The sequence below is a fragment of the Macadamia integrifolia genome, chromosome 8, assembly GCF_013358625.1.
Source record: "Macadamia integrifolia cultivar HAES 741 chromosome 8, SCU_Mint_v3, whole genome shotgun sequence".
Classification (NCBI taxonomy): Eukaryota; Viridiplantae; Streptophyta; class Magnoliopsida; order Proteales; family Proteaceae; genus Macadamia; species Macadamia integrifolia.
Window position 1 is genome coordinate 23,115,115 of NC_056564.1, and position 25,871 is coordinate 23,140,985.

Consider the following 25,871-nt stretch of genomic DNA (forward strand, 5'->3'; position numbering starts at 1 on the left):
AAAAGAAAAAAAAAAAAGGGTAGTTACAAGGGTGTATCCCATGGAACACACGTAAACATCTTACCTTATGTGTTAATAGTTGCAAGATTTCACCATTACTTGGTTCCATAAGGTTCTCTTCTAAGACAATTCTCCTTCCCATGTCTCGAATCAGATCATGCATCATCAAGCAGCAATCACCATATTCCTTATATTCAAATTTTATAAGGGACCTTTTAATTAGTCTGTGTATTGCTGATTTAGGATAATAGCCAGAAGCTTCCCATATGGAAATTACGGTTTCTTTATCACATCCAATAAAAGAGCATGCAAAATCGAGAAATAGAGATTTTTGATACTCGTCTTCCAGATTGTTATAACTTATCCTCAACTTTCTTTGGACTTCTTTATCAGGAATTTCTTTCAAACTTTGTAGTGTACTTTTCCACACTTCTTTGTCTCTAACGTCCGATAGGTAAGACCCCAACACCTCTACAGCTAAAGGCAACCCTCCCAAATACCATGCCACATCTTGTGAAAGTTGCATATAATCATCAGGAGGTTGGTTCATTGAAAAAGCATGCAAACTAAATAGTTGAAGAGATTCCTTATAGTTCAGCTCTTGAGGCCAATAGATTTTATCTTTTCCAACCTTAGCCACATCCAAAATATGCTCATCTCTGGTTGTTATTATGACCCTGCTTCCTTTACCAAACCAATTGAGTTCACCAGCCAAAGCATCTAAATGTTCTTTGTCGTCTACATCATCAAGAACTAGAAGAACTTTTTCTTTACAAAGTCTTTGTTTTATCAAATGTTTGCCCCTATGATAATCACATATGTCAATGTCCATTTTGCTGATATCTTTAAGAAGTTGCTTCTGCAAAGACACTAGACCCTTGCATCGAATTATTTGTTCTCTAATGTCCGAAAGAAAACTATGCCCCTTGAAGTTCGAAAATATGCGATTGTATACAGCCTTGGCAATAGTTGTCTTCCCAATGCCACCAAAGCCACAAATTCCGACAAACTTAGCATCATTGGACTCACTATTTAACAAAGATAACAGAGAATTTATGTGGGAATCTATTCCAATAGGGTATTTACATGCAACCAAGTGGATGTTACTGTTCAATTCATCCAGAACCCTTTTGACAACTACCTCAACTAGCGCTGCCTGATCCCTGCAATCACTTCACATCAAAATTAAAATCACAACAGCTAATGATATGAAAATACCTAGTAGAAAAAAATATGCAGAGTAGGGTTATGGTTTCTTATTTAAGTCATATGTATTTGCACCTACATAAGCATAGATATCATGGAATCTTCCTCAGATTGAGCGACCAGATCCAGAATCATAGTAGATGATATTTTGTCTGTCAGTTTTATTTTCTGCAATGTTTTTTGTTCAAGTGTCTCGTGGGGCTGTCAGACATGCCCATTTACTGGCTAAAGGTGCCTCTTATGTTTACCCTGTCTCGGTTTTGGTTGCTGCGGCCAATGCTGGTTCTTGTAAATAATTTCCAGGGTTAGCTTTGAATAAAATGATTGTGCTCTTTCGACCAAAACCCTGACCCTAACCCTAACCCTAACCCTAAACTGCAAGCATGCCCCCTAAACGGACCTTCAAAACTTGAGAATAAGTTGGTGGGGGGATTGAGACTTACCCGTTTGTGTCTTTGTTCAGAACCCAACCCTTTAGACTCCCTATCACTCTCAAAGCTTCCCTCCAATTCTCCACAATTTGGGGCATAAACTGCCTCTCATGTTCCTGAAAGGGTCCTTCAAAACTTCCAGTTTGATTCCGAACATAAGACGGCTCGACGTCCAAGAATATGGGTAAAGCAATTTGACCGTTTGATTTGTAGCAATCGTGTATCAGAGAAAGTTCCTGGAGACACCATTTGCTTGAGGCGTAGCCGCTGGAGAAAACAGGGATTGCGATTTTGGACCCTCCAATCGTTCTAATAAGGGCTGGGTTAATGGCTTCTCCAGTCCACAAATTTTCACTATCAATAAAGTCATTGATTCCCTCATTTTTAAGAGCTTTGTGAAGGAAATCAGTGAAGTTTTTGCGAGTATCTGCACCCCTGAAGTTGAGAAAAACATCGTATTTGGAATATGGAGATGAAAAGGCAGAGGAGGAATCTTCGTTAAGATCCGCCATGAAACTGTAATTGCAATATTTGAAGCTGAAGTTGCAGAGAGATGTCGAAAGGAGCTTTCCTCTTGAAATATCCTATTTGAATGTGCGAACCGAATAGACTTTAATGAGCTATCTTGATGTCCGTGAAGAAAGTAACACGCAGCTTCCAATAAACAAAAATAGTGAAAATGCGTGGTTACCACCATAGAAAAGGAAGACTCACCAACTCCAGCGGTCGGTCATCGGTGTTCGGTGGAAACACTTTTGTTTATATAAAATTAATTCCATGAGGAAACTAACAGGCAGCTTCCAATAAACATAAATTTTGAAAACTTGTGGGTTCCACCATAGAAAAGGAAGACTCACTATTCTCACTTACCCTTGAGGTTGGTCATCGCTCATCGGTGTTCAGTGGGTGTTCGTCGGCTTCAGAGGTAGAAGAAGACGGATATGACCATTCATCTACGAAGTGGTGGGAGGTCAAGAAGCATCGGTCGAGATTGAGGCTTGATAAACTAACGATCAAGATTAATAATGGATTCACTGTGACTTGTGTCTTTAGAAATCGAAGAGTTGGAAGCACTTGCAAATGGGTCCGTCTATAACACCTTTCTCCTTGGAACCGGCTGTGTATGTAACAGCCCTTAAAAAAGGAGTCAAACCAATGGACGGCAGAGATTAATTATAAGGAGATCAAAGGTTCATATTTGATATAACGTTTATATGTTTGGGAACGCTTAAGCGTTGCTACCACTCATAAGGAATAATACTCAAATGCCTCAAATCGAACTGGATCCACATAAGCCACAGGATCACTTCTATCGGAGCCGCCACAACGAGTTTGCTACTCGTCTGGGCTCTTTGTCTTTCATATACTCCAAACCCAGTCCCGTCCTTGATGTATTTTCTACGTTAGTCGTCGCACGAAGACGACTACCACCAAGGAGGTCTTCACCGCGAAGGACTGTGGCGGCGTTAACTTACGCCACCTGCTCCAACCTTCTATGACGATCCCAGCCTCAACTACTTAGTAGAGGGCAGGAACCCATGAAGACCTGGGACGAGAAACGAAAAGAATGGCTGAAGCACTAGCAGGGGAGAATGATCGGATTCTGCTGCTTACGGGGTCGTAGCCATCACTGTGCCAAAACTCGATTGGTGACTACCTGTTGTTGAGGTTCTTCAAGAACAAAGTGGATTACTGCAGAATCCACAGATATCACAGATTATACAACAATGTGCTGCTCCAGCCGAAGATGAAGACCTTCTGGGCGAAGATATTGGTGGTAAAGGCTGCGATGTTTGCTCATACGGAGGTGTAGTGGATATGGTGGTTGAACTTCGCCGCGGCATTCCCGAACATGGAGTTCAAACTTCAAATTACCCCTGGACAAATATAGGAAGCACAGCATGGTGGTCCACGGATGGCACAAAAGGATATCAAAGTTGCCTGGGCGGAAGACAAGAGGCAAGGGGTAGAGTCAAGCTCAGGGTAAAAATGTCAAAACATGTAAGATGATGGAGGAGAATCATTGTTTTGGGTAGTTTTTAAACCCAAACATTATTTTGTATATTTTTGTTAAGTGATACAATTTGGGTAATTTTGTAAAATGAAACATAAAAGTGGGTAATCAAGTAATTTTCTCAAAAAAAAAAAAAAAAAAAAACTCCTCGGCATTTTGAAAAGAAAATATTCTCTATGGCAGGAGCTCATGCGCTGGGTTGAAGGAAAAACTAAAACGGGTCGATTAGGATTGCCGAACTAGATCAATATCGATGGAGACCGATTCTTGATTTTGATGGATCTAATATCGATCCATTGGTAAAGTATAAAGGTAAATTAATTAAAAGCATTAAATTTTTTTTTTAAAATAAATTCATTCGATCCAATCTGATTCTAATTTATATCAATTGGATCTAGATTGATATTGACTGAGACTAATCTAGATTTTTTTTTTTTATTTAAAAATCTTAATGACATCGTTTATGTAAAACTTAAGTAGCTGAAATGTTTCCAATTGCTTTTTTTTTGGGTAAAAATGTTTCGAATTACTTCAATTAGCTGCCACAGATGAAAGATGGTTTTTTTTTTTTTTTTAATTAATATATACTGATCACTTTTAAAGGATTCATAGTTGCATTGGTCCAAAGGAGAATAACAAAACCTAAATGTGCCAAGGGTTGATCGATGAAGCCAGGGCAATAACAATGAAAGAATTGCTTACTTTCTTGCCTCCCTCTCTCAAACGTTAACAAAATAATTGTATCTGTCTTCTTTGTCTTCTTCAAATGAAGATAATCATTGGTGGTGTATTATTTCAAACTAAGACATCTAAAATTGCTGCTAAATTTGTTTCAAATAATAGTGCTACTAACTCTGTTAGACTGTCTCACAGGAGAGATTGTTAGTAAAAAAAATTTCTCTCATAAAAAAAAAAAATTGATGAAAGAATTTGGCGTTGATGTAGCTGTGTAAGCATAGAAAGTTTTTGAGTATCACAATAAGACAATGATCCCTATGCTCTTCAGATTATGAATTGGTGAATTAATTATCTATTTTTTACAATGTAAGTGAGAATATTTTTTGTTGTAAAGAGAATTGTTACAAATCAATAAATATGAGGTTTTGAATAGGTAAATTGATTTATAAACTATAACAATGCTTCAGTTGATTTTTTTGTTCACTATACAAATTTAGTTGGATAGTTAAATGAATAATTGGATAATATGGTTCATTTTAATTATGATTTCTAAATTGGTTGTCTTTTTAATAATCAATTATTCATTAGGTTCAATATTAGTTATCTTTCCCTTACAATAATAAACTATGATTTAGTCACAAATTTAAAATATTTTTGTCAAATCTTTCGTCAATACATGTTATGAATGTAAGATTTCATTATGGTTCAAGCTCGATAATAAATCGATCTAAACTGGTATTAGATAATGAAAAATCAAAATCAAACCAAACCAAAATTGAAACCGACCAAAAATCGAAGTTCCTTAATGGATTAGTTTTGGTCTCCCTCATTCCTAGACTGAAACGAATTCAGCCTGACAGAAATCAAACCGAACAGAACTATTGACACCCTTATGCATCTGGTTTAAAATAGAATATCAAATGATTAATGAAAAGTCACGTCTCAATTATCATTTATCACACCTCACTACTTGCCTTGAACTGCATTAAAATATGTTTGTGAGCACAATAGGGTTGGGAAGAGATGAAAAAAACATTCCCACTTGTATGAGTCAAAGAAAGCAAATCGGAAAAAAAAAAATTAAAACAAAACAAAAACATGCCAAGCAAACATCAAAATTAACATGGAAAACCTTTATGAGTGAAGGGAAAAATAATGGGGCAACTCCAAGAACAATCCACTAAAAATCGAATAAAGATTACAATATTTCACCTCTCAAGCTATTCTTAAAACTTGAGATTCCAATTAGATTAAGAAAAAAAATAACCACTTGAAGATTTTACAATGTTACCTCACAATATCAACAAGATGCCACCAAATCATTTCTAAAAAGCCACCAATAATTGGTCCTAAAACTTGGAGAATCAAACGGAATAAGCCAAACTTTAACTTCGGTTACCTAAACAATAGTGGCCTTAAAACGTAATGAATGCCAATTCATTTGCAATTAACTACACATGAGTTTGGATTCAACTTTTTTTCTTATGAGAAAAAAATGAATATTTATATAATACTAAAGTCAGAAATTACATCATTAACCTGAGACAACGACAGACGACATGCCCTAATATATGTTCCCAGAGTCCATAGGTACAGCATAGTACTAGAGGTAGAACTATCTTTGTACATAAATTTAATATGAGCAGACATAGTAGACAGATCGAAAAAGATTCTAAAAGTAAACAAAGGTCAACTGTCTATCAAAGGCTTAGGAATAAGTTGAAGTAAGTCTTTTTGCATAAACCCAGACTTCAGTGATATTCCAACCCTTTGTTTTGGCAAGCGTTAGTCTTTTCAGAACTCCCGTAGCTTCAATTTCCTCCACTGATTTGAATGAACCGGTTCCCATCCTGATCACCTTGAATATTCCTTGATGAAGAATTCCACAAATCCACCCTGACTTTGTGTCCAAAAAATTAGCTATGCTAATACAAACTAATATATTATATGGCAAAAGTTGGTTTAAACTGTCCTTGGGATCATCTGTTAAGGATCATTAGTGTCAGAAATGGGAAAAAAATTTTGAATCCATAATCCAACGTAGTATATTATTTAAAACTATCAATGGGTTGAGAGTAGAATTCTGATATATAACACCATTTCTATGCCACAATAAAAAGTATACAGTAATTGCCATAACTGAAAACACTCAACTTTTTTCAAATTTAGTTAAACCTGCACGTGAAAAGAAAAAAAATTATAAGATCATGAACAGATGAAACTTGAAGTAACTTGGGCCGCAACCCCAGAGGGCCGAAAGAAAAATTTAAATTTAGGTAATTTCCAAAAGAAATTCCACCAACGTGTTGGTAAAGAAGAATAAGGAGAATTCAAAGAATGACACACCATAAGGGTTTGGGAGCTTTAGAAATGAAATGAGCAGAACCCTTTAGTGGAGAAAATACCAATTTTAGGGTTGGAACATATCCAAACATCAGCTCCAGCGTTTGGGGATATTTTTAAGATTTCATGACTTATAGAAGAATCAACAATATTCTTTAAAGCATCTTCATTCTGGCAGTCCCCAGACCGCAACTTGTCAACAGTAAAATCTTGGGGGTGGGGAAGGGAACGGGATAGAATTGGTTGGGGGGTTTGGGATCCATGGATCATACCAAAACAAAACCGATGACCCAGAGCCCACTTTGACAAAAACCATTTTTTAAGAGTGGGAAGTATTGAGACAATACTCTTCAAAACCCTATAACCTCTCTTTTTCAAGACTGACGAGCCAAAAAGAGAAGGATTCTAGAAGTATTTAGTCGTCAAGGTTTGAGCCCAAAGAGAAACATTATCAGAGGGCAAATGCTACTGATAATATAGGAACTGTCCAAGGAGACTTTACTGACACACAAGAGGGGAGGGAGGATGATAAGAAAAGGGGCGGGGGGAACACATGTGACAGGAGTTTATCCCTATATCACAAACCTGACGCCTGCTCTACAAGCAGAATCTACAACCAGTGCGCTACGCACTGGATTCACTCTACTATCCTCCTCGCATCTTGCTCATAGATAAAATGATTTGACTCATTGATGATGCATAGATATATGTTGCTAATGACTTCCAGAAGAAGAAGTGGATCAAAGAGTCGATTAAGCAAATTCGTACTTTTACTTTCTTTTCTTTTTCTTTTTTTTCAAATTGATTGGTTCAAAACAAATGGTTTGAACCAAATCACTTGCTTTAGCAAACCAAATAAGCAAATGGCAAACTTTAAATTATATAGTAAAATAACTTTTTCACATTTGTCACTAAGACAGAAAAAAATTATCTTCGATGTTGGTAATTTGAGATAATAAAAGAAGCTTCCTATCCTGCCATGGGCAAACGTCAAAAGCCGACCATCTTCTAAGTCTCAATCGTGAAAAGAGGGAGCATCAAAATTAAGTGATTCGGTATTGGTCGAGGACGATACATATTCAATACTGATTTTATCAAATTATATTTTTTTTAATTTTTAAAACCATGTGTTGCTACCCTAGTGGAAAATGTAACACTGAGATTGATGCTGATCCGAATTAATATCGACTTAGATTAATACCAATCCAATAATGATCACGATATTGATTATTGAATCCACCTCTTTTTGTTGAATATCGATTACTAAACTCATGATGATGAATAAGACAAAAGAAAAACAAACAGAAATTAGTAAACAAACAATATTCCTAAGTAACTCAATACTAATACATTAGAAGAAAATTTTCAAAAAGGTAAATTAAAAAAACAATGATATTAATTTATTATTTTATTATATATTCTTCAATTATTGGATAGCCAGTTTGTTAATTTGTTACTAGAACCTGGGAGGAGTTTGAGATCCAGCCAACAAAGCAACATTTGAATTAGGTAATAATGGAAAACCAATTGATTGTTTTCTTGGGTTAGTAAAAACATGTTTTGAACTAATCAATTTGAAAATGTTTAATAGGTTAGAGATGAAAGGATGGAGTATTCTGCGTATTTAAAAAGAGCAAGGAAAGAATAGATGTAAAAGTTCAAAAGCAAGGGAGAATTAAAAAAAAAAAAAATATATATATATATATATATATAGATGTAAAACATAAGGGGGAGTTTTAATAAATATAGGCCAAATGTAGGGGTGTCCTTTTCTTTTTGGAAATTACGAATTCCTTGGCATTTTGTGTGGGGCCTGGACTATAGACACCACTTTGCTGGTCTGATATAGGAAACACTCAGATGGCTGATGAGAATATAGACATTAGCATGCATCTTTAGTGCACACAGAAAGTAGGTAGAGTGATCATTTCATGTCTACTATGTCTGAGTATTTTTTGCACAAAATCGGCTCAATTCTTTTTCTTAATTGGTAGAATTCTTGAGGTACCTTTTTTTTTCTCTCCATGCTTATCATAAGGTTTTATGGTGGTGGAATCATGGACTTGAGGTGTATGGTTTGATTTCGTCATTTCTGTTTGATTTTGGTTCGGTTCAAGAAACATCTTGAAACGGCATGTGGAAACTGAAATGGAATATGATTCTATTTTCCAATCAGAATGGAAGCGATTTGGTTTGGTTTCACCAATCGGTTTTGATCAGATTTGTATTTCATTTAAATCTTTGATAGGAACAATTTTTTACATCTCAAAAAAAAAAAAAAAAAAAAAAAATATATAGTTAATATCCCCAACATTAAAAGGAAATTTGCATGTTCACTTTGTTGTTTTAGGGCCATGATGAATTAGTGGGGATGAAGCAGTCCGGGGGCAACAATCCAGAGATTTGTTTTTTTTTTTTTTTTTTTTTTTAAGACTATATTGGTATCTTAGTAAATTATCTGTATAAGGTATATATGATAATGATTCTTTCTCTGCAATCAATATGAGAGAGATTTGAGAACGAACGACTATAACCATATTCTTCATCGATAGTGAAACAAATCTCATGAATGAACTATTTGTTTGTTTGTAATTAATTAGGAGATTTAAGCCATAGGGGCCAGCATGAGAGAACACTCAGTCCGGGGCCATAGGTGGCCATTGTTGAGCCAAGATAAACCTAACGCAATTACCATGAAATCCAACAAGCATTAACTTTCAGAGTTGAAAAATAAAGCATGTATTAACTTTTGCTACAAATAAATGTAAGTGCTACAATTCTTGATGTGGTCCATTGCAACAAAAGACTGTTTTCTTACCAAAAAAAAAAAAATTAGGTTGTGTTGGTATGTCTTGTGAGTAAAAACTAGTCTCAAAGGCGACTAAGATAGTCCTACATTTTTAGGTATTAATAGAGCTTGTGCCTCAGGAGTCAACCCCTTATATATAGACACGTTTTAAAACCGTGCGAGTTTCGAGCCCAAAGTGGACAATATCATATGGGCACACCTCTACTCTCAGGCCTTAACATTGGTGTCGTGGGATCCCTTGCTCGGGTAGGCAACACGTTCCCTCAACAGGGTGGCCTCTATTGTGGGTAAAAACTAGTCTCAAGGGCGACTAAGATAGTCCAACCTTATTTAGGTGTCAAGAAAGCTAGTTGCTTACAAGCAAGGGTCAACCCCTTCCCTGTAGACGTGTTTTACAACTCTGCAGTATGTATTCTTAGAATAGATTTTAGGTCTAGAATGCATTCTGAAACCCAATTCTACTCTATCTATTATGAGGATTCATAACAAACACAACCTTAGTATCTATTATCACTATCTTATGGTAATTGAGAGAGAGAGAGAGAGAGAGAGAGAGAGAGAGAGAGAGAGAGAGAGAGAGAGAGTGCAGACGAAGCCCATACTTCATTTCTGTAATTATGGGACTTCGCTCACCATTTACCACACTTCACCTGTTGGCCTCAGCAGCAATAAAATCTATTTGTGAGCACAAATGGGTGCCCCAAGGGTTGCTGGCACAGTAAAAATGTAACCATATCCATAACCTACAAGGTGGTGTTTGGTTTGATGTTGATGTTGAAGAGGTGTAAGTAGGGCTCAAAGCTGATTTAACTGATCATAAAGTTCATGTTCATCGCATCTCCTTCATAGATCAAATGGATGTTGTTGATAGCTTCGTGGATCAAAGAGTCAATGAAGGCAAGGCATGTTTCAGACCATGCATCTTCTTAAAAAAAATAGGTTCTAATAATTGGGTACTTCGGTTTAGTTTATAATTAAGTCAGTTATCACTAAGCTAGTCACTAAACCCAGTTCACATCCAGCTCTACAACCCAGAAGAGTCTTTTTAGTAATTGGGTCAGGTTCCATTTGGGCATTTGGTTACTAGTTATTCACTCTAGACTTGGTTTTCTGGATGCAAACTTACATTTCCTTTTTTTTTATGTTAACAACGGGTATTCAGGCCTTCGGCCTGACTAGTCCCACGGATCCATACTTACCCCACAACCACATGATCCGGATCATACCGGGGTTGAATGAGAACCATTCAACTTTCACTGAAAGCAGTGAAGAGTACTAAACACCCCGTGGGAGTGGCCCAAGGTGTGCCTAGTGGGAGTCGAACTTAGGATGTTTGAGTTTACTGCTCGTACCAAATTCATTACTTACCAATTGCGCTACACCCTGTTCAACTCATGGAGAACTAACTGGTTCAAGTTCAACTTGGGCTAGTGATCACTAAGCTAGTCGCTTAAACCTGATTCATTATGATGAAATTCTCTGGTGCAACCTTTCTGCTAATTTTTATTTTTAGAACTTTTCCTCGTACCTGTTGAAATCAGGAGAGAAGCTGGGTTTATAGAACTTTTCTGCTTTTCTTTTTTTTTTTTTTTTATGAATAAATAATCACATTAAACTTCAAAGAAAGAAAAAGAATTGAAAAAAATAAGAATACATGGTCATGTGGCCCATGTTCCTAGACACAGGAGAGTGCAAAATTAATGACCCACGCCTTATGAAATAAAAAAAACCCCTTCTATGTTGATTCACCTACGCACGATCTCATTGGACCTACACTGGTATAGTTAACAATCTCTTGCCCAAAAGAATATTACAAAGCAAAGATGCCACCTAGACACACTAAGGCACCATTTGACAACGTTTCTGTTGTTTCTGTGTCTTAAAACAACAGAAACAACTCTTCATATTTTTTGAAACAAAAACAGATTTTTTGATGTTTGGTAAACCTAATTCTCGAAATGTTTTTTTACAGACATAATGCCACTAAAAAACCCAATAGTATCATTGTATGCCCAAAAGGGAGAGAGGGTTCGGTTGCCTCTTTTTTAGGTTTAAATAGTTAAGAGATTTATCGGGCACAACAACCTTTTTTTTTTCCTCTCAAATTCGTTTCTAAAAACGACGAAACAAACCCGACTTGTTTTGTCAAGTTGTTTCTAGAATTGTAAATAGGCATAAATTTTAATTTATGTTTCTAGAAATGAGTGAGACGGAACAACTTTATCAGACGCTTTTTAGGCTGTTTTCACGTTTCTGGGAACAAAAAAACATAGAAACGGCAAAAATGAAACGTTATCAAAAGGCGCCAAAGTTCCTTAGAAACAAAAAGAATTTAACTCAAAACAAGTATACTCAAGTAAACCACTATACAAGCATGATGACTTAATGAAAATCGAAAATGTCAATAAGCTTGGAAACTAATCCTTTTCCCCCTTTCAAATCAAAATTTCCTAACCATTAACACACTTAAAATTTAAGGACATCATTTCCCGAGTATTACTATTAAACGTTTTTGTCACCGAATTGATAAGGTCACCCTTCAAAGTTCAAAAGCAGTAGGGTGCTCCAATCTAAAATTTTCCTTCCAAAATTTATGATAATAGAGTACGTAATCAACTATGTATTATTTGTAAGGGCTTAATCAGGAGTTTTCACAAAAATAATAATAATAATAATAACAAATATTAGGAGTGTTTGGCGGGAACCCTTCCAATGGCCCTCATCAGTAGCTATCTCAAGTATCTTAGTCACTTTTGTTCCCCTCTTGGCCTCAGATGATATTCTCTTCTGCTCTGCCTTTCTATGTGCCGTTGCCACCTCATTTCTCATTTCTCTAAAGCTCTAGCCTTTTTCTCCTCTATCTTCCTTTACACAGCTTTTTTTTCTTTTGCTAAACATGAATTGAAGCATCAGATATGGCTGTCCACTCTTCACTTGAGCAGAATGTTTATGGATTACTCCCCTCTTTTGATTCAACATAATTCTAATCCTTCTCAGTTTCCAAGATTGTTCAAGTTTCAGAAAACGTGACCGCTGGACGAGTTTTTCCTGACTGTGTTTGCTCTTCTTGGCTGCCTGTACAAGGCTCTCTTACTGAATTTTTCCGCCATGAGCATTGAAGGTTGAAGTGGCGCCTAAAACATTGGAAAAAAATTATTTCGGAAATATATTCAACAAGGTAAAAGCAAATGTGGATAATGTGAATAGTTCTAAAAGTTCGAACTGGAGGGACTGTCAACCGTGTAAGGGGAGGGGGTTGTAAGCTAATTAGTAGCAAACCCTCTCTGATACCATCCCAAAAGTTTGAACTCATAGGTGGAGGAACTACCAGGTGTATAAGGGGAGCTGTAGGATAATAAGTGGCCGATGTGACCAAACTCCCGATAGTAATTAAATAATTAAAATTGTAATTAACAGGTTCAATTAGCTTCCACGTACCTCAAAACATATTGAGCCTTCTGACCTGCTCAGTCTTGCAACCACTGATGATGGCATCCTCTTTCTTGAACCACCTTCAAAACAGATTGAGCCTTCTAGACCTGCTCACACTTGCAACCATTGATGATGGCATCCTCTCTGTTGAACCTGTTGTTGAACTTGGTGATCTTGGCAGTCTGCCATGCTGATACATTCGTTTCAATCTCGTCTCACTTCACCATTTGCAGGGTTGTTATTTCTTCAGTGATACCAACATTTGCGGAAGAAGACCCATTAGTGCGCCTAGGAGGAGAAGAAGCATGATCAAAGGGAAGACTGTTATCTGGGATGATAGCTAATGGGTTTACTTCCTCTCGAACCTCATGATCATCCTCACTGCGGGGTTGTTCCTGGTGCTACCACCTTTGAGTCTCGAATCCAAAAAACGAGTAGAGAAATATCAAGAGATGACAACTTTGTAATTCATGCTCAGCTCAGTTGGCAAAGATCAATACCTCATTGCAATTAAAAGATTTTAACTCAATAACATCTTACCCCAAACAACAACAAAAAATTTAATGTCCTTGACAAATGGCATACCCGACGGACGAGGCTCCCGCATGTGCAAGGTCCGGGGGACGAGAACTGCACAGCCTTACCCTGAGAATGTCGAGAGGCTGTTTTGACCGCTTGACCACTAGATCGCAATATTTGTACCTTACCATTGGACCAAGAGCGCCCCTTTCATGTCCTTTACAATGAGACAAACTAATTATAGATTAGAATGTAGGTGGAAAATAAAAATTAATACTACTTAAACTGCTTGAATTGGTGTGAACCTTCAACTGCTTGAATTGGTGTGTTGGCTCTGGAATCAACAGTTGGCTCATCATCCTTGTCAAGAAGAAGTCTCTCCATAGCCATCCAGACTTCCTCTTCCTCATTGTTATTGAGAACAATTCTCCCAATAGCCCTCGAAGTGCCTCATCCAATTGTCAAAGATATGACTCCCATTAAACCTCAACCCCCATCTCTTTCTGTCTCTGTCTCTTCAACTGGAGATGGACAAGCTGTCTCATCATCCTCGTCGAGAATGTCTCTGTCTCTTCAATGGGAAATTGACAAGGTGTCTCATCATCCTCGTCATGATGTGTTCTTGCAGTAGCCCTCAACAATGCCTCTTCAACTCGAGAAAGACCAGCCTCATCCTTTATCAACAAGTCTTTCAATAGCCATCAACTCTGCCTCATCAGGAACATTGCTGGATGCTCTAACCCCAACATTGTTCACTTAAAAGGTTATGTTTGGAAGCAAAGAAAATATGAGAAGAAAGAAAAGAAAATAGTACAAAAAAAGATATGAGAAAATATCATAATTACATAATGACTTTTTGTGTCTATCTCTCTCTTCAAATTTAAATATTTTCTTTCCTTTTCTTTTCTTGACTTCCAAACATAGCCTAGGTGAAAATTCTCCATCATTAACATCGACATATGAGCAATTGAAGAAATCTGCCACCATCATGGCACTTGATTGTTGATTAAGCAGTTTCTGTTCATATTCCCTGTTCTCAGATGACCGATTGGAGAGATCCGCTCCCCTCATGACACTCCAATGTCGGTTAAGATTTTGCTGGTCAGGTTCTGTATTGTTGGAGGACCAAATGAAGAATTTTGCTACCATCATGGCATTTGAAAGTTGATTGGGCTCTTTCTGGTAAGGTTCCCAGCTCTCGACCAGAAGGTTCCAGTGTTTTACTGTACAATATGGTGTAAACACATAGCTATCCTGATAAAGCTGGCAAGAAAACTTGGATTGATGGATATTTAAATTCTTCACAGCATCTCTTTCACGCAACCGAATCCCAAACCAGTCAAATCCTTTGAAATAGTGAAGGTAGATTATATCTCCATTAGGAGTGAACTCAATATCCTCAATTCTCAGTGTATGAACACACCTGGTTGTTTTATCTTTCTGATGGATAGAAGCTGAAATATCACAATAAATGGTTTGTGACCTGAAGTCAGAGGGTAATTCCAAAACCAGACACAGAATTAACCTCTTTTTATAGATCCCATCACTAGCAGTCAAGGAAAACCTTCCCAATTGTGGCCTGTAATGTATTAGTCTTCCCTGCAAGTCAGAGGAAAGTAGCTGTTGAACATCAAGAAATAAACTAATGGCAGTTTCTAACAGTTCTAATTAGAGTAAGGGAAAACAAGACAGTGAAAGGACCTGGCCAAGTATTTTCCTTGGAGGTACGGTCAAGTTATGGCATCCTCGCGCATTGAATTCTACCAAAGATAGTTTTCCCTCAAGGCCTCGAATCTCCTCAAGCTTTATACAACCCTCAAGACGTAATATCGCCAAATTTTTCAGCCTTGACAAATCCGGTACTCGTACCAATGAAAAGCAATCTTCACAATGAAGTTCAACTAAAGATTTTAGATCACCAATGGAATGAGGCAGCTTCTTGAGTGAGTTGCATTGTTTAAGAATAAGAATTTTCAGTTGACTCAACTGCCCAATGGACTCATCTAATTTATCCAAGGATTTGCATTCTCCAAGATCTAATTGCTCCAAGTGAGGAAACCATGAAAAGTCTGGGGACTTAGTTAGAAATATACAGTCACTAAGAACGAGAACTCTCAAATTTTGGAACAGCTGCCAAACAAAGAGAAAACATACTTACAATACAATCCACAAAACTTTATTAATCAAATCAGGAAAAGAAGAAGAAGAAGAAGAAAAGGAGAGAGAGTCAAATGTTATACCTTACTTTCATCTTGAGGCCTGATATTCCATGCTTCATCAATCATGCTACATGATAGGTCGAGATGAACCAGTCTCTTATGATAAAAATTGGCTGGTAGAATATCCAAAGGACAATTCTTCCACCTGAACCAGCTTAACGTAGAAGAAAGGAGTGAAAAGTCTCCCCCGAAGTTTACTGAATTGATGTCGAGAATTCTTAGATTGGACATCATCTCAAAGTGCTCGCTAGTTAAATAAACACTTTGTAAGCCATTAGGAAGGATCATTCCTTTAATCTTATCAGTTCCCTACAATAAAAAATAACCAAAGTAAATAAAAATTGGTGGACAAACCCCACCCCCCCCCCACCCCCAAAAAAAAAAAAAAAAAAAAAAAAAGGAAGTAATAATAATAATAGTGATAAGGGGTATCCCACACACATCTTACCTTGGGCCCTTCTAATAATTGCAAGATTTCTCCATGAGACCATAACTTACTGTGCTTACTTGGTTCCATAAGATTCTCTTCTAAGACAATATTCCTTCCCATGTCTCGAATCTGATCATGCATCCTCAAATAACCATGTTCAAATTTTAGAAGGGATCTCTTAATTAGTATGTGTATGGCCGATTTAGGATAATAGCCACAAGCTTCCCATATGGAAATTACAGTTTTTTCCTTCCATCCAATGAAAAAGCAAGCAGAATCAAGAAATATAGATTTCTAATAATCGTCTTCTAGATTATCATAACTTATCTTCAACCTTCTTTGGACTTCTGCATGAGGAATTTCTTTTAATTTTTATAATGTACTTCTCCATACTTCTTTACTGCTTATGCTCGATAGGTAAGAACCCAACACCTCTATAGCTAAAGGCAATCCTCCTGAATAGGATACCGCACGTTTTGAAAGTTTCCTATAATCATCAGGAGGTTGGTTCATTGAAAATGTATACAAACTAAATAGTTGAAGAGATTCCTTAGAGTTCAGCTCTTTAGGATAGTAGATTTTATCTTTATCAACCTTAGCCACATCCAAAATCTGTGTATCTCTGGTTGTTATTATGACCCTACTTCCTTTACCAAACCAATTGAGTCCACCAGCCAAAGCATCTATCTGTCCTTTAGTGTCCACATCGTCAAGAACAAGAAGAACTTTTTCTTTACAAAGTTTTTCTTTCATCAAAAATTTTCCTCTATGATAATCACCTATGTCAGTGTCTCTTTTGGTAATATCTTTAAGAAGTCGCTTTTGCAAAGACACTAGACCATTGCATTGTATTGCTTGTTCTCTAACATCTGAAATAAAACTACGCCCCTTGAAGTTCAAAAGGATGTGATTGTATACAACCTTGGCAATAATTGTCTTTCCAATACCACCGAAACCACAAATTCCGACGAACTGAACATCATTGGAATCACTATTTAATAAAGGTAACATATAGTTTATGTGGGAATCTATTCCAATAGGGTGTTTACATGCATCTAAGTGGATGCTACTGTTCAATTCACTCTGAACCTTTTCAACAACTAGATCCTTTTCAACAACTAGATCAACTAGTGCTGCTTGATCCCTGCAATCATTTCATATCAAAAGTAAAATCACAACAACTAATGAGATGAACATATCTAGTAGAAAAAGACCAAATAGATTCAAATTTTTTTTTTGAAGAGATGAAATACAGAAGTAAGTAAACACTAATGAAAATTTAGTATGCGTGAAAAATGGAAATATACATCCTCCTATACAAAGTAAGGGTGTAGTGGCTTTTGATTTAGGCTATATGTGTTTGCTCCTTTTACATAAACGTAGACATCATGTAACAGAGCATTAGGGCAATCTAAATTACTAGTTTGTTCCAATACTAAGTGACTTAGAGCTATTAAATATTTTGCATCATAAGAGGAAAATTGAATCTCTCTAAAAAAACCTAACCACCTTGAGCTTCAAACAATGATGAAGATCCTAGATAGTATGTCAAAATGGGTTTGAAATGTCCTATTTCTTGAAAAAAAAAAATTCATCACTTGAGATACAAGGGGAAGTGTCTAAACATAGTCAGCCATTGCAAAAATTTATGAATATGGTAGATCAACAGGACACCCATAACCTATCAGAAAAAAAAAGGACACCCATAATCCAATGATCATCCTCTTAGGAGAGAAGGAATAAGGAACCACCACTTAGATAAGTACATAGGATCCACATTCAAAGTATATGACTCATAAATGAACCGGTTCAACTATGATATAGGGTTCGAGTTAGGATGTAGGACTAGAGAAGGTGTTAGGAAATAGGAACCCTAAGCAAACCACTCTTCCCATTTAGTTGGTATTTTTATAAGATAGTAATATTCCAAAACTAAACAAAAATTATATTGTAACTCACAAAAATAGAGCATTGCCTCAAATACAAAAAATCACTGAGAAACTATGATCTCAAATCACTGGCTTCGGATGACACATGAGATGCAAAATGGCAAAATCAGTCTTACGTGATGAAAATACTCAAAAATATCCTAAAATCCTAAAATCCTAAGAAAGAAAAACTATCCTAATACAATGATGAGGGAAACACACCAAAAAAAAAAAACACATTAAACATGCAAATAAAAAACCAATATGAAATAGCATATGCTTGAAAAGAAAGAAAGGAAATATGAATGAAGAAAAATCTGCTTGAATGACATGGACAAACTACAAAATGCAACCCTAAGCAGATGAAAGAAATCACGAAACCATATGAAAATTGAACTCTGGGTAACAATAGTAAATGCTTGCAATCAATGCAAAAGATCAACAAACTCACTCATGAAATATTGAATAACAACATTTAACTCTCAGCCTTTTGCATGGGTGAAGAGAGAAACATGCTCCTAAACAGAATCACAGATAACTCTTTAGTTTAATATAAATAAGGGGAATTGAGGCTCACCCATTTGTGTCTTTGTTGAGAACCCATCCTTTTAGACTCCCTAATGTTGGTAATTCTTTATCATATTAAACATATGAATAACCCTATAGCGTTTAGAATACAAGAATCATCAACCAATCATAATAGATTAATCATAAGTGTCCCTAAACCAAGAATAATAAAGTATCCCATCTTAAAATACATAAACATATAGATTTACCATATCTATAACAATCAATGGGACAACCATGACATGAACCATAAATGGAAATAAAGAAGTACCTGTGTCCTATGAACATAGATCATGAACCTCTATCCCATGTGGTTAAACATTACTCCCATGAAGATGACAATGACGAACTACGCAAGTGGAGTCCTTCTACTGAGATCTTCTGCAGCCTCTTACTCTAGGATTTCCTTTCTTTCTATGCACTTGCTCTTGTGAGAAAGTTGTGCTCCCAAAACCAATAAGGCATTAAGTAAGGTAATGGCTGCAGGGACCGTCAGTATTCTATTTATAATAGAATCCCTAAAACCCTATTCCACTCTCACAATGGAAAGAGCTAGGAGTTTCCTAATCAGAGTGGGTCTATAATTGCTTGGGCCCAATGGATCAATCGGTATCAATTAAGCCCACATAAAAATCCTAACAATCTCCCACTTGGGCTGCACTGATACTGATGTCTTTCCATTGACTCCTGGCCAAATAATCCCAAGACTGAACACCACTCAAACAAACTTTGATCCAATCAATAATCTCTATTGTTGAACAATAGTAGAAAATACACCTCAATATACGACATATAACTATCTAATGTTACAGACAATAGAAAATTATCAATCCAAATCGCCTGGAAACATATATATAAGGAGTTGATATCACACCTATGATCACATGAAATATACATTTCCTTATAGGTCCTTTCTTGATCTAAAGATCAGCCTACCTTGAAAACCTCACAGGTAGAAAACTTTGATATTAATTAATACTTGGCAAACTGCCCTTTTCTTGAATTAATATCTTACTTTGACATACCGCCTATGGCTAACTGCCACTTCCATGGATTTAGGTTAAATGCCACCATAAATCACAAACTTTGGCAAACCGCCTGTGATAAACCATCACTTCTTTGGACATAGGCTAAATACCACCATACATCACAAATTCTGACAAAATATCGTCAATTACCTTGGCTAAGCACTACCAATAAATCTTAACAAGCACAGCCTTTAAACTTTGGCTTTTACCACCATGATATCTTTGGTTAAATGAGATCATAAAACTCCCACTAACCAAGCATGTCAAAAACCTCAATAACACAAATATCAGAAAATATGGCTCTTGAGTACTTTGTCGATAAACTTGGATGACATCACTTTTGGGCAAATGTCACCTTTACCTTGGGAAACACATAATTGAACTGAATGTACCACTTTGGTGGGTTTCACTCATTCCTATCATGTTTTCCACATTAGAGATGAATATATGTACAGAAGTGTATGCTTTAATGTGTTTCTTACACAATCAAAGACAACACAAACAAATGAAGCATAAATGTACATAAATAATTCAGAGAACAGAATTTAAGATAAAATCAATTCAAAATTACTCCAAAGTCATTATAAACTTAATAGGGCAATAAAATTGTTCTTATTTCCCTTCAGTTGTGCTTTGTTCAGCAACAACACCTGTTTGGGTTCCCTGAGAGCTAAAACCAGATCAAGTAACCCTAAAAATCTCAGGTATAAATCATACACACCAAATAACCGGGCTAGAAAATTTAATATGTACACCTAGCAGATAAATTACACAATAAATGTACATCTAGCAGATAAAACACACAAGAGTCACAACCGTAACTACATTCTTATCCTTTGGGCTAAGAATGTACTGGTCCTTTTGTAAATCCAAATTTACTGTAAAAATACAATTACTTTTATCACATGTGGGTTTAGAAACCTCTAAGTTATAGTCCTTTCCATATATGTATTTTCTTTAACTTGTGTGACATCACCTTTGGGCAAATGTCACCAACTTTGCTGCGCTTGGAAAAACTATGAAATAATAGGATGTGCCACTTTGGTGGATTCCATCAAATCTTTTCATAGCTTCCTAGAAATATACTGTGCAGCATAAAATGTGCGGAAGCTCACACCCAGTTTAATTCTAATATATTTATCCATCATAGGGTGTTTCAAACAAAACATTTAAGTACAAAATGACATGAATATGAATTTACTATATATTTCAGCCATAAATAATTATTCAATATCATGATAATAATAAATCAATGCAAAACTCCAAATAATTCTTTTGCATGAAAAACAATATAGTACACTGAATTTATTCTCCCACTAGCAACCTAGTATACTGACCTTCTACTAGTAACATCTTCCCACTAGCAACCTAGTATACCGAATTTATTCTCCCACTGGTTGAGTCACATAAAATAGCTTTAAGATTCATACTTTTATTCTCCCACTTGGTTCGGCCAGTCATAAATTAATCCATTTATTGGAGAATACAATTCGTTAAATGTGACATACATATAAACTTGTTCACATATGCCCAAAACAAAAGAAACCAAACATTTATCAATTAATATTCATAAATAGGTTTTCAGAGAACAATGACAGTGTTTAAGAACTTGGTATTTGATTGATCAAAATCGACACTAATCCAACCCAACCAATCCGAATTGATCCTATCGGAATACAAAAAATAACACATTAAATAAACCTATAACCTATGGTCATAGTGATGAAACCCTCATCCACCCTATTGCCATTGATCAACTGTCCAATACCTTTTAGGGCAAAAAACTTTGCTTTAAAAGCATAATACCAAACTATTGATTTGGTTCTCCTAGTATAGAAAACTGGGTCTTTGAGACATATGTAGACCTCTATATTCTCAAGCCACTTTTAAAGACATTAGCTTAATGGTTCAACTCAAGGAAGAATAATCCATTCGATATTTAATTAATGCATGTAACATCAATAAAAACCAACATTACATCACTAACCATTAAACATAATCAAAGTGTCAACTAAACTACAATCTCAACCTTTAGGTCTGGAATGCACTAGTCCACTCAAAAACTACAATGACCGTGGAAGCTCTTCAACTTCAAAAATTACTATCACTTTTGGATGCATAACAACTTCTAGGTTAAGATTTGCCTAGAGTACACTTGCATTAATGTTTGTCTTTGATAATGTCGCCTTTGGGCAAACATTACCTAATTCCTGCTAATAATTTTCTATGTCTTTGAATATAAGACAAAATCTTTGAGTTATAAACCTATTACAGTAATCTTAGATTTTACCACTTTGGTGGGTTCCATCAATTCCACTGCAATAGCTTACAACTACACCTTGGAGCTTAAATTTGTGGGTTATTTAAACATGAACTAAATATCAATTTATATGTAAAAGAACAAGCATGTAAATGTTAACAAAATAAACATTACAATGCTCAATTATCAATTACTTCAAGAGTGTCAACTAGAACTACATACTGATCCACTCAAGTTTCTGCAATTACTGTGAGACTTCTTCTAACTTTCGAAAAGTATCGCCATCTTTGGATGGACAACATCTTCTAGGTTGAGAAAATCCCTATTCTGTTTTTCACTTGCTTTAACTTTAACCTTTCTTTGATAATGTCACCTTTGGGTGAGCATTAATAACTTTGCTACCAATCATTATTCTCTGTCTTTTCAAACAAAGAAGACTTTGATTTGTATTTTATTACAATAAGGTTGAACTTTACCACTTTGGTGGATTCCACCCAATTTTATTGTAATAGTCTACAAATTCATTCCGATAGCTAAAAGTGGGATTGTTTAAGCATGAATAAAAATATTCATAAACAAAAGCATGAACTACATTACCAAGAATAAACAAGTTCATATTCTGATATGCAAGTAATGTATGAATTGATTTTTTTTTTATTTGTTCCAATTAATAGGAAAATCATGAAGAATCATTAACCACTCTTACTTGTAACTTATACAAAATAAATCATAAAAGTTGATCAAAACTAGGATCATAATATATCAAAACAAAGAGCACGAAAAACTGGACTCAACGCAAAAAACCAGGGTGAAAAATTCTTCACCGTTTGCCCGTACGAGCCATTTGAAGTTGCAGAACTAAAAATAGATCAAAATCAATCTAGTTTCCCAAACCAACCGGTTCGGCCAACCGGTCTAATCCGGTTCAGGCATATTGATTTCAGGTCAAAATCTTGGTCAATTGGTCAACGATTCGGTCAACCTTTGACCGAGTCAAACAGAGTTGGTCATGAGTTGACCCACTGCACCTCGGGTTAACTCGGTAGGGTTTTCGAGGTGACCCGGCGATGACTCGCCGCCGTTTTTTTTTTTTTTTTGAATTAAAAATTTTTTTTTTNCCCCCCCCTTTTTTTTTTTTTTTTTTTTTTTTGAATGTAAAAAAAAAATTTTCTCTCTCCTCCGGCAACCGGTTTCCGGCGGCGCGTGCCGACGCGTCCGGAGGTTTCCGGTGACGTGCGACATACCGCCGCGACCGTTTTCTCATGCTCTACAACTTTCGTGAAGAAAGTTTTCCCATATGAGATCTTTAATTAATAGTAAAATTATGATTTTCATGATTTGGGACACAAACCCTATACAAAATCAATTTTCCTTGATTCTAACACTGTAAGGGTTGGCTCTGATACCAATTGTTGGGGATTCTTTACCATATTAAACATATGAATAACCCTATAGTGTTTAGAATACAAGAATCATCAACCAATCATAAAAGATTAATCATAGGTGTAGTCCCTAAACCAAGAACAATAAAGTATCCCATCTTAAAAATACATAACCATATAGATTTACCATATCTATAATAATCAATGGGACAACCATGACATGAACCATAAATGGGAATAAAGAAGTACCTGTGTCCCATGAACATAGATCATGAACCTCTGTCCCATGTGGTTAAACATTACTCCCATGAAGATGACAATGACGAACTACGCAAGTGGAGTCCTTCTACTGAGATCTTCTGCAGCCTCTTACTCTAGGGTTTCCTTTCTTTCTGTGCACTTGCTCTTGTGAGAAAGCCGTGCTCCCAAAACCAATAAGGCATTAAGTAATGTAATGGCTGCAGGGACCGTCAGTATTCTATTTATAATAGAATCCCTAAAACCCTATTCCACTCTCACAATGGAAAGAGCTAGGAGTTTCCTAATCAGAGTGGGTCTATAATTGCTTGGGCCCAATGGATCAATCGGTATCAGTTAAGCCCACATAAAAATCCTAACAGTTATTACTGATTTAGTAGATAGTTTTCACTTTGTAGGCCTTTGTAGCAAGTTTAGAATTAATGAGATATCCGTGTGCCATGTTTGTTTCAAGGGGGAAGTATGTGAAAATAAAAGTGATCGAATTCCCATGAATTGAATAGTAGTAACAAAGTGGTTTGTTTGTAAAAAAGAAAAAAAAGATCCATTTTTCCCTACCCGATTAAACTTTTTTCCAAAACAATTATCGGATTTTTAAACTCCATTGGACAAGCAAGGGGTCCAAGTGGAATGGAACAATTTACAATGGAAGTGGCGTGCACGACATTTTCCTTTAAAAAAAACTGCCATTTCTAGTTTCCATCCCAGGCGAGACGTTTCAGACTAAGCCCAATGCTGTTAATGACTTCACTTTTAACGTTACTTTATCCAAATTCAAATGGATGAGATTTTTATGAGAAGGTGTGGGGGAAACCCTCTATGCATTTAGCTTTCCACAGCCCCACATTGTGATTGATCCCAGTGAGTCAACTGGCGCGTCAAATGGTTCTTCGTCCAGCTGGCAGTGGCGATTATTATTAGATGGTAACAACACCATGGAAGAGTATACCAGTAGTACTATGTAGGATGGGTTCTCATCCCTCCTTGTCTTCCCCTGCCTCATATTTTCTTCTTTCTTTCTTTCCTTTTCTTCTTCTTCTTCTTCTTCTTCTTCTTCGTACTCGTGTCACAGCTTTCACTCGGATCAACTGAAGTTAGTGTGTTCCAACGTTGTACTCCCTTCAACTACAAGTGTGGGTCACAGAACTTCGATTACCCTTTTTCCAATGCACCTAAGGTGGAATGCGGGCTAGGAATCATCGATTGTGTTAACTCTACACCACTTATCAAGTTTGAGGATGATCCACACAGGTTGGAGGTTAAGCACATCTACTCCTACGATAAGATTATTAACATTCAGGACCGAAAATTCACGAATCTCATACAACAGAATCGCTGCAATAAGCTCTACAATTTCAGTGTCCAATCCATTTCTGGGAATCTTTCTTTCCGATCGATAAGGCGCTTTAAACTTATTGTTGGGAAATTCGATCGTATGTTGTCATTGTTGGCAACTAAGAGCAACTAGGAATATGGTAAATTGGTTCGGCCTAGTTGAGAAATCACTAATGGTTCATGGTTCAATAATATGGTTCAGCTGCATTATGAGGTGAGGACTTGTGGAATTATTTGATTAATTTATATGGCTGCAGGTTTCAAGTTTATTCAAGCATTATGGAGTTCATACTTCAGCAGCTTATGAACGATGATGTCATTAAGCACTATAGAGTTTATAATTTCAGCAATTGTAAGAAGTTCTAGTACGTGGACAGAAGTATGAGTTCTTAAGGGCCTGTTTGATAAGAAATGCGTTTCTGCCGTTTCTGTGTCAAGAAATGACAGAAACAGAACAAAAAGCGCATGACAAACTCGTTCTGTTTATCCTGTTTTCATAACTAGAAATCAAAATTTATAGTGGTTTCTATTCCTAGAAACGGACATGACGAAACAAGTAGGACTTATTTCGCCGTTTCTAAGAATAGCTTTGGTGCCCAAAAATCGTGAAATCCCGCAAACCCTTCGTCGTATGAGAGTGATGTCCCGCAAACCCTTCGTCATCAATGGATTGAGGCAAGACACCAACGACCTCTTCTTCTCGGCTGGGTTTTGGAGGCTGAGGCGGAAGGTTAGCCTGGCCGCTGGTACTGGGAGCTGCGGCGCTCCTTGCAGTTCCCTCCATCTCCTCCTCTTCTTAACCGATTGATCTCTATTAATCGACACTGGCATTTTCTCACTCTCATGCTCACCATTCGCAGCTGGAGGAGTCCGAGCTCGACCGGATTCAAGATCCACTTGTGGCTCTGCCTCCTTTGGTTTTGGAATTGGAATAATCTGACTAGAATCACTCGCATTCGTCTCACTAGAGAACCTCGCTCTGAATCTAGTCCTCTAGGCCCACGACGACGGCATTGTAGTGGCCTCGGGTGC

At 36.5% G+C, this 25,871-nt stretch overlaps 3 protein-coding genes across 4 annotated transcripts in view; all 3 read right to left on the minus strand.

Moving 5' to 3' along the window:
- The window catches only part of LOC122086691 (TMV resistance protein N-like), an 8,234-nt gene extending 5,870 nt beyond the window's left edge, over nucleotides 1–2,364 (minus strand). Inside the window, exons 1-2 of one of the 2 annotated variants that reach the window (XM_042655679.1) lie at nucleotides 1,650–2,364; nucleotides 65–1,163 (exon numbers count right to left, since the gene is read on the minus strand). In XM_042655679.1, coding sequence (XP_042511613.1) covers nucleotides 65–1,163; nucleotides 1,650–2,149 — 1,599 coding nt within the window. In that variant the 5' untranslated portion in view covers nucleotides 2,150–2,364. Of the gene's footprint in view, nucleotides 1–64; nucleotides 1,173–1,649 lie in introns of both variants that reach the window. The other variant, XM_042655678.1, reaches the window with a different exon arrangement.
- An 11,253-nt stretch (nucleotides 2,365–13,617) lies between these two features.
- Nucleotides 13,618–17,163, minus strand: LOC122085446. Its single transcript, XM_042653881.1, has 5 exons — nucleotides 16,100–17,163; nucleotides 15,673–15,960; nucleotides 15,270–15,562; nucleotides 15,134–15,200; nucleotides 13,618–15,031 (listed from the first exon to the last, which is right to left on the minus strand). The coding sequence occupies exons 1-5, from the start codon at nucleotides 16,220–16,222 to the stop codon at nucleotides 14,189–14,191; spliced, it is 1,614 nt and encodes a 537-aa protein (XP_042509815.1). The 5' UTR covers nucleotides 16,223–17,163; the 3' UTR covers nucleotides 13,618–14,188.
- LOC122086813 (disease resistance protein RUN1-like) lies at nucleotides 16,454–25,623 on the minus strand. Its single transcript, XM_042655766.1, has 3 exons — nucleotides 25,493–25,623; nucleotides 17,171–17,225; nucleotides 16,454–17,053 (listed from the first exon to the last, which is right to left on the minus strand). Exons 1-3 carry the CDS (start codon nucleotides 25,621–25,623, stop codon nucleotides 16,454–16,456), a joined length of 786 nt encoding a protein of 261 aa, XP_042511700.1.
- Nucleotides 25,624–25,871: the final 248 nt, after the last annotated feature.

Coding starts and splice junctions, on each gene's coding strand:
- LOC122085446 (XM_042653881.1), bottom strand. CDS start 16,222: ATGCATGATCAGATTCGAGACATGGGAAGGAATATTGTCTTAGAAGAG. Junction 15,563..15,672: donor GGCCTCAAGATGAAAGTAAG/GTATAACATTTG, acceptor TTTGTTTGGCAG/CTGTTCCAAAATTTGAGAGT. Junction 15,201..15,269: donor GATTTGTCAAGGCTGAAAAA/TTTGGCGATATT, acceptor GGGAAAACTATC/TTTGGTAGAATTCAATGCGC.
- LOC122086813 (XM_042655766.1), bottom strand. CDS start 25,623: ATGGAGGGAACTGCAAGGAGCGCCGCAGCTCCCAGTACCAGCGGCCAG. Junction 17,226..25,492: donor CAATCCATTGATGACGAAGG/GTTTGCGGGACA, acceptor AAATGATTGCAG/GGATCAAGCAGCACTAGTTG. Junction 17,054..17,170: donor AGGATCTAGTTGTTGAAAAG/GTTCAGAGTGAA, acceptor AATGATGTTCAG/TTCGTCGGAATTTGTGGTTT.